The 9,846-nt window shown below is 37.0% G+C and overlaps 1 protein-coding gene across 1 annotated transcript; it reads right to left on the bottom strand.

Moving 5' to 3' along the window:
* Positions 1-5,976: 5,976 nt before the first annotated feature.
* LOC144449494 (protein HGH1 homolog) lies at positions 5,977-8,743 on the bottom strand. Its single transcript, XM_078140036.1, has 3 exons — positions 8,027-8,743; positions 7,238-7,428; positions 5,977-6,603 (listed from the first exon to the last, which is right to left on the bottom strand). Exons 1-3 carry the CDS (start codon positions 8,670-8,672, stop codon positions 6,352-6,354), a joined length of 1,089 nt encoding a protein of 362 aa, XP_077996162.1. The 5' UTR covers positions 8,673-8,743; the 3' UTR covers positions 5,977-6,351.
* Between the last annotated feature and the right edge of the window lie 1,103 nt (positions 8,744-9,846).

Raw genomic sequence — 9,846 nt, 5'->3', positions numbered from 1 at the left:
TTACTGTTATATCATAACTTTTCCGAACACGGTTTTATTTGCAGTGTACATCATATCGTCGTACACCACTGCCAACATATCTACCTCACGATGTCCCCTCAAAAATAGTTTTCGATGCGTCAGTGGAAAACTTATGCTATAGCTTGCGGGAATCATAGGTAGACAATGACAAACATTGCATGTGTCGGCGGCCTCTGATGTTCAGCGATGTACAGCAGTCGGTATTTTGATTGAAAAGTTCAATATTCTCTTTCCAACGTGGATACCAAGTAGTACCGTTGTTTATTTACAAAGTCAAAACTAATGTGTACATGCTGATAGTTGTGTTTATTTACTTTGGTAGCATACACCACTTATTATGACAATAGTTGACTAAAATAGAAACGATCGCTACATCGTTGTCCAGCTGTGTCTGAAAACATCGTACTTTGCCGCTCAGACAAATTAACGTCCCCCATAGGGGTTGCTGAAGTATATGCAGATATGTTTAGGATATATATCGTGAGAAACTATTTTAAAGACGTACTAATGTAGGATAACATGAAGTTGTGTATAGTTGAGATCTAAGAGGGAACAACTTCTTAATTGATATCCCAGGGGTGGGGGAATCCCATATGTTCAAATGTTGAAATACTTGTGAAATTTACATCAATTTGCACGGTTTGTATTTCAACAATTTCTGGACCCACAAGAAAAGAGAGTAACCCCCCCCCCCCCCAGCAAACTTGACATGGAGTACACAGTAAACTTCAAGTTAATATTTCTCTAGTCAAGATTAAAAGAAATTGAAATACCCAAAACAAACTCAAGTTACCCTTCCTTCCTTCGAGTTGTTCCTGGATTAATTTATACTTTAAAAGGATTTAAAAGTTCAGATTAAGGTACGTAAAAGTGTTATGGGTTACACTCATCTTAAACTTATTACCGAATACATACATTTTGATTATTTTAATTTAGGCACAAACAAATCGGGGTTTAGAAGTGGCAACATTTACAAGACTGTATTTTTCAATATTTCATCTAGATGCTGATCACGCTGTCATCATGAAGAATAAACACAAAGTAGTTTTCAGTTACTACTACGAATTTATATGTCTATATAGATCTGTATATACTGTTGAAGCAATATTTTAAGATACCAGTTTTGATATTATTCAGGATGCTACACGGAAATTAGCCAAAAGACTTCTCGTGGCATGATCTCACTAACTCTGGTCTAGGGCGTGGTTTCGGTCCCGCTTCGATATCTCCCTAGAAATCGGAGAAGATCGAAGCAACGGATAACCACTAGACTAGACTAACTCTAGTTTTTAAAACGTTGGCTTAGACCACTGTGACGCGTAATGTTGCAGTAATGGTTTGCATGCATTGAGGGTTTATACCAGCGATGGATACGACCTGTCGAATAATGTTGCTACGAATAAATGTATTCTCAATACACTATATATTCTTGCTTGATACAAGGAAAAAGGAGCGCTATATTCTGACAGCATCATTGGTAATTATATGGTGTTTTTCTATCCATCTATCCATACAAGCAAGATGGAGTAAAAGTGGTAAATCATTAGTATCCGTAAAGTTATATGCTATGTATCCACGCATACAAGCAAGATCACGCGTCCCTGTAGCTTAGATAGCGAGTTAAAGTAGCCCTCAACCACGATAAATCTCTACAAGAAGATGAATTAATTCTACTGTGTGTTTTCCGGAAAATCGTTCACTTCAAAGGTCCCCCATAACGTATAAAGATTATACCAAGGAAATAAATAATTCAAGCAGACCAATTTACACATAATAAAGTAAGCTAATTATACCCTGATCATGGAATTCATGATGTTTTTCAAAATACCAAGTCATCCCGGATCAGATCAGCGCTATTGTTATTAACAATAGTCGAAATTAGTAAAACTGTTTAATGTTACCGACAATTTCATAATTGTATGACTAGTGCGATTCCCTCAGCATGATCACCCCTAATCTTTTATCATTTTATTTTTGATGAGGAGACCTTATGGCATAGCCGCAGACATCCATTGAAACCAGTCATTCGTTGAGCATCAATCCATATTGTATCCCATGGGGTAGCCACACGACAACTCTCAGCGGTGCCTTATATGGGCATCAAGTTCGCGTGGGGCTTCATTGACACGTTATTCAATGTCGATATCATTAAAAACGCTCATTACTGCTATATTTATCAATATATCCATCCTAATTAGGCACATATCTGGTTCATTTCAATTCTAACAGTTAAAAACAGGAAGCAATACTTTGGACTGTGTTTGTATTTTGGACACGTGGCGCAGTTACTGTTGAAAATGTGATTACGAAATTGAGTAATCCAACAAGGAAGATTTAAAATGATATTTTGATGTTTAATGGTAGGAAATGGAGTAGCAGCTTGATCAGTGAGTGTTCAGTGTTGATTTAGACTTACAACATGTGGTCGTGAGTGGTCAGGGTTGATTTAAATACTGTGGTAATGGTCAATTGTTATTACGAGATGGTGTCATTTATGTTACCCCAAAATAACTCAGCCCACTCTTTGATAAATTTGTTATATATTGTTCGCTATATTAGTGCAATCTCTCGCTTTCTATCTCATCCTTTCAGCAAACTTTGTTCATCATAAGATACCGCATAAGTTTTATATATATCTACTCAGAAAAAAATAATTGCCCCAAGCATGGCTTTATTGTCTTTAAAGAGGACAGATACATGATAATTTACAGCAGAACTGCGTTATGTCATATTTTTTTTCCAATCAAGTTTTCGATTCTAGATTATTCTGCCGCTGGCGCGAGCTCACACACGCACATGTCAGATAGACAGAGAGCGCAGAATTTTTAAAGCAAGTAGATACTGTATCAGTGGGTGTTGAAATGACGGCTGGCTATTCATTCAAGGTAATACTAAAGTCTGTCTGTCTGTCTGTCTGTCTGTCTGTCTGTCTGTCTGTCTGTCTGTCTGTCTGTCTGTGTATGTATGTATGTATGTATGTATGTATGTATGTATGTATGTATGTATGTATGTATGTGCGTATGTATGTATGTATGTATGTATGTATGTATGTATGTATGTATGTATGTATGTATGTATGTATGTATGTATGTATGTGCGTACGTACGTATTTCCTTGACCATATTTTCTTTAGTTTTTCAGTTAAAATAATTCAGGAAAAACATAGTAATTAGTATCGTGACAACACCATGCTTGTGTAATGATAGCATGATATATAAAGTCATTGTTCTGATGTACTTATGTACTTTTTTCGTTTTTTGTCATTAGTTTGCTCGGCCTAATCTCAGACCCCTATTTACTGGTCCGAGGCCTAATCAAGGTTTGCCTTATACCTCCTTGGCCTGAATAAGTAGAAATACCCCCACTACGTCCACCGTTTGAACTTTCTAATCTTCATCCTTTATTTGACTGACTGGCCACTTTACTAACGTGCTACCTAGCTAGATCGTCGATCGGCGACCGACCGACTTAACTGACTCAGACAATTGGCCTACTAGTAATTGACCAAGCAACCGAACATGCAATGAACCAACTTGACATAGTCCATGAGGAATTATACAGTCATGCTGGAATAAAAAAACAATAACAGAATGACTGACTTGCGCAATAACACATTGAAACTCATACATTCATCAAAGTGTACATCATTGCATAAACGTACCAAAAGCATCAACAGGTGGCCGTAGTGTTACTCGGAATTCAGCCGTGGCACGGTCACGCTGAGAGGATCAAGTGACAACATCAGAAGTTTCGGAGGCATTACTTTTGACAACAAAAGGTCTTTCCGTTGCTTTGATTTATCGCAAACCCCCCACTGACAATCACACAGAGAGGGAAGGTCCATAAAGTCTAAATGTCCATCTGTCAATCATTCCAAGGAGAAAATGTCCGTAAAAGTATCAATGCCAATTACCCCGACGGGAAAATGTCCGTAAAAGTCTGTACTTTGCTGTTCGTTAGACTAAAAACCCGTCGTTGGTGGCGTTTTTGCTAACCACTTTCTAACAAGGCGCACACTGTCAACGACATTCGTGGTTTTCTTTCGTTTGCAGAGATCCAACCGATTTCAAAATTCAGATTATTCTGGTCAATAGCATTCGAATTAGGATATTAGTGAAGGTGACAATTAACAAACAAATTAAATAACACAACCCAGTGTACAGCGTATTCAACTGTTGAATTATACGACACATTCCATTCCTCATTGTCACATTCAACCATAGACCCTAGGGTCTGTGATTTCAACAGAATAATCACAGAGAACAAGATAAATGGTTAATTAATCCATTGAAACTAGCGATGGCCCCCTGTGGTTAAATTCTGACCAACGACTTTTGGCTTTATGAACAACGATTGCCGAGTGCATGAAGAGAGTGTCCTGACAGACAGCAGAGAAGTTAACACTCCTTAATATAACAATTGTCATTATTTTTGGTTTCTGATATATATCTACATGCAATCTATAAATACACAGTCATTCATGTAGCCGACATCAATATCAGTAATTTTGCTAACGTTTCCCACTGCAATAGAGAAGGTAGATCTGGTAAAACTTTCACAAATCTTGTACCATAATTGTATGGTGGGGAACCTGGTAAAATATTTAGGGACATTTACTTTGAGGAAGCAGTGTGGATAAGAAATGAGAATTTATTTTTGGATTTTGGATTGAGAAATCAACTTTACTTTGTTTTTAGACTAAGCTTTCGTTTGTAACTCAATGAATTGAAGAAAAAAAAATCAACAGTATGCTAAAAGTTTTGTGGTGTTATAAACAAACTTGTAAATAACTCTAATAGCCTTTGTCAAAAGGACACACTCACTCTCTCTTTCGGTCTATCAATCTATGGAGAGAGAGAGAGAGAGAGAGAGAGAGAGAGAGAGAGAGAGAGAGAGAGAGAGAGAGAGAGAGAGAGAGACAGACACAGACAGACAGACAGACAGACAGACAGACAGAGAGAAGAGAGAGAGAAAGAGAGAGAGATGATATCTATGATAAGTATTTATTACTACCACACATTTAGTATGATTGGAAAAACTTTTTTATAAGCTTTGCTATTCTGACAGTTAGCATTCTTTGAATAGCAACTTCTTTAATCATCACTACAGACTCATTCTCAAGTAGTGTGCAAGTGTCCCAAACATTTCCATTTTCTGTTGCCGGGGGCCACTGTACCAATGCATAAGATTATGGGCAGCATCTTACTCAATTTTTCAACACATGTATTAGTGTAGGTTGTACTGTGTGCTGTGAATAAATCAATTTACTACTAGAGGTTTCAATGTATGCTGTGAACCCATTTATTTCTATAAGATTTACTTAAAAACACTTTGAGTGCCGAGTGACAGATCTCAGCTATAACCATACAAAGAGGAGAGAATATCTAGTAGCATAGAGGGGCATTGCCACTACGAGTCATCGACCGGAAATGACAACACCTTTCTCTTCACTATCGATCTATGCCATACTTTATTATCAACAATGAGGGCGCTGTTGGAAATACAGACAGTGGTGGTGTCTACTTCTACTACTATCTATGTAGTAGTACATATAATGTTGTTGTGAAGTCACTTTTTGTCAGTACATATGTAGTCACGTTTACATATAAACAAGTCAAATTTCATGGAGAATGACACAGTGGATTGAAGTTAACTACAATTAATAGTTTTAATATAATTGAGATATTGATTTAATACATAGTAGTTTGACTATCATTATTATCTGTAACAGAATACATTGCATACTAGTAACTATAAACGTCTGTTAGAATCATAACATGACATTCACAACCTTGTTCATATGTCCAATACAGTCTACTTCCCTGAAAGCCTAAACATACCAAAATACTATCAACTTTGATATTTACAATCACATGTATGTATGTATGTATGTATGTATGTATGTATGTATGTATGTATGTATGTATGTATGTATGTATGTATGTACAGACAAGTGTTCAAGTGTATGTGTGACTAAGATTATGTGTAGAAATGGCATGGTGTGAACTGTGTGTTAACAGTTTGTATGTGTGTCAGCATAAAAATGTCTATGGACTGAGTGTATGCCACTGTATATGATAGTTTATGTGTTAGTGAGTGTATGTATGGGGGAGTGTGTGTGAGTGAATGTATGTATGAGTTAGTGTATGTTTGTATAGAAGTGTGTCTATGGGGTGTGTGTGAACATAAACACCATATGTGTGTGCAGGTGTGTGTTTATAAGGGTACATTGTGTGTGAGTGTACACAGATACTAGGTAAACCATATTCCCTTTTCAAATATTCTTGTTTGAGTTCATCCCTAATCTATATTTTTTCTATGACACGAAGATCATGCTGTGTTTGACTCCGCTTCCTTCATTTTCTCCTCTGTCTCCTTCAGTTTCTTTTCTACATTTTCTGGGATATCTACCAAATGCAATTCTTCCATTCCAGGTTCTGGTTCATCCGAAATCAACAAATTAATCAGTTTAAAGCACATTTCTTCAACTGCTGGTTCTTTCTCCGATCTGTGAAGTTCTCTTATTATTATGTAGGTTTGCTTGTCCTTGACAGTCTTTCTTCCTTCCTTGGTTGAACACAGCTGAAAAAAAACAATAAATTGTATCTCTGATAATCAGATATTTACCCAGACAAATTCTCAATAATTTGTACTTGTTTCAGTATTGATATTGGAAAAAACACAGTACTGGTACCAACCTGATTTCAATCAATTTAAGTTAATCATGTTTTGCATGAAATCGCCAGCGAAAATGACAGTTTAGTTTTTTTATAGACTTCACTAAAGCTTCTGACGTAATCAATTATTCAAATTTTACTATCCAAGCTTGAAGAACATTATGGCTTTAGAGGTCATTGTCAAAACTTTACAAATTTACCTTACACTTTACAGTGAGTCCATTCTTTGTTCATCCATTCAAATGGTCACTTGTCAGAAATGTTCACCATTCAACATGGCGTCCATAAAGGCTCAGTTCTGGGTCCTGCATCATTGTTAATTTACATAAATGACCTTCGACATTCTTCAACTTTCTTTGATTTTGTTCATTTGTTGATGATTCTAACACCCTCCAAAAAACTACTATTACTACACTGTCAAGTTACATATATGACTTCTGATTCTGGTGTGATAGCAACAAATTAGCTAGCAGTAGGAGGGGTTATCAGAAAAAAATAAAACATGTCAGTTTCTACTCTATAGGGGGTGCTATAATTACCTGAAAGACAGCTTCAAGCAACATTTGTCTTATATCAGGATCAGTTTCCCTCTTTTTCTCTTCTTCCAAATATTGTAGATCTTCCGGCATTCCTTCCATTTCTTCCTCTGTCAGTTCTTCAGGTCCAGCCAATGGAAGCAGTAATCTTGGTAAAATATCAACTTGATCACTAAGCAACCAGGTATGGTATTCTGTAACGTAAATTATAGTGTAAGTATCTTTAACATATCATATTATTATGTCATACATCGGTTATCAGAAAGACATAATATTTTTTAGTTTGGCCACTAGGGATGCTATTCCACAGATATTGATTGAAAGTGGGGGTAAGAATCATGCAACGATATGCTGTACTTTGAACATCACCCTTTTCCGACACCAATGTTGGCACACATCAATAATTTCATTTTCCAGCCATCAGAAAGACAAAAGATTGTATAGTTTGGCCACTAGGAGTGCTATCACAGCAGATTTTGATCAAAAGTGTGGGCCACAATCATGCAGTATTAGTACATTGGTCTAGATAGATGCAAATGGAAATTACACTGTAATTATTGTATGTGAGGTTCGGCATCACTATTTCCTTTTTCAAGGTAGTCTAGAACTATGTGTGGGCTCATCTACGATATAGTGGAGAGAGATCGTAGACGAGCCCACGTGTAGTTCTAGTCTATGTTCATGGAAAACATTGAAATTTGTTATAAATGAGGAAAGAAAAGTGATGTGTAGGGTTTGAACCCACGTCCCCTAAACACTGGTACATTGCTTGGGGGAGGGGGGTGCCAGTACCTGTTTCAAAACAGCAATTTCTTAGAGTTGCTACTATTCCGCCTTTCCTTGTAGCAGATGCTTCATATTGTGTATATGGTAGCAGTCTCTGAATCACACATCGATCCTTGTCCAGAATAAATTTCCTAGCTTCAGGGAGTTGTGTTAAATTTGAAAGAAATGGTCCAATATAATGGAGCTTATTTTTAGGATTGTAATTTTCGTTACAAAATACTTCGACGATTTGGACCAGCCCAAAGTCCCCTTCTTCGATTTCTTTTAGTACTTTCTTACAGCATTCCACATTTCGTGTGATATTGGTCAGAATTGCACACACTTGGTCAGCGAACACGCTGTCACTTTTCAGGATGTATTCCACAAAGTTGGAGACGACAGCGTCGTACTCGAAGACGAACGTTCTCGCCATTTTCTCGTCAGCAGACAAGTTTAGCACGGCGAGATAAGCATCTTTAGCGATAGCTTCTTGTGGATGGCGGAATAGAGTGAACAGGGCCGAATGGTAACGCATATCTGACTGGAGCAGGCGAATTCCTTCGACGGACCCGGTTAATCCGAGGATGTGTTGCAGCGCCACTGATAGGACATCAAGACGTGTGTCTAAGGTAAGAAACTGCAAGAATTCTTCGAGTTTCCCCTTGTCTGCCATGATTTATAGAATGTCTGGGTTTCAGAGTCACCTTTAGACTGAAAATATCGCAAACAGTCCACAGCAGCTTCTATCACTTAAACCTCGTGGGCGCCGCCATTTTGTTTAAATGCGGAAGTACATTCTGAACCAGTATTCGGATTCAAATTCAAATTCACCTTGTGAGCATGACAGAGCGGATGCGACCTGGGCCCGGGAGACTCAACACCACTGCATGTTCGAGTTTAATACTCCAAACTGATCACCATCAATCACGTACCAATTTCTTTATTGATGTTATATAGTGTTATCATAAATGTTTCACTATTAATCACTTTAGAATCTGATGATAGTTTGAATGCAATTGGGGTATTTTGTAAACAAAAACATGAAACGTATCGGAGTAGAGATGAGTATGAAATATCGGATAGCGCTTATACATACGTATATATATATATATATATATATATATATATATATATATATATATATATATATATATATATATATATATATATGTATATATTGCAAAAACAAACTTTAGTGTAACAGTAATTAACATGTAAAATGGCATAATACAAACGCCCAACCAACGTACCAACAGCCAGTCAATCAGTCAGTCAGTCAGTCAGTCAGTCAGTCAGTGAACCAACCAACCAATCAATCAATCAATCAATCAATCAATCAATCAATCAATCAATGAGTCAATCAATCAATCAATCAATCAATCAATCAAATTAGCTAACAATCAACCAGTTGTCATTGTTGTTACAAATAATTTTCACAATCAAATTGTCTATAATCCAAAGAGTATACATGATATAGTGTTATCATCTAACAACGCACCACACACATTTCTACATTAAAAGATTTGTGGCGTAATACGTGTAAGTGGACCCTAAATGTTGGTGGCTGTCACCATCAGATGATTACCAGGACCTCAGTCCACTTTGGTCTGAGCTAGGACAAGAATCTCAGTAGCTCCGGATGTTTGGTGATAATGTCAAATGTACTCTTATGACTTATGTTGTTCTCACTGCAGGTAGAATGGCCCAATTATGCTGAGTTCTAGAACACCTACAGTGTGGTGGTGACATCATCAGCATCATACATGTAACATATGTAATATGAAACACTTTAAGTCTATCATACATGTAACATGAAACACAAGTTTATTAAAAAGGTGGTCGCCACA

This window comes from Glandiceps talaboti, chromosome 18 (assembly GCF_964340395.1).
Source record: "Glandiceps talaboti chromosome 18, keGlaTala1.1, whole genome shotgun sequence".
In the NCBI taxonomy this organism is placed as follows: Eukaryota; Metazoa; Hemichordata; class Enteropneusta; family Spengelidae; genus Glandiceps; species Glandiceps talaboti.
The sequence above is the reverse complement of the archived record's forward strand: the minus strand, read 5'-3'. Positions and strand labels throughout refer to the sequence as shown.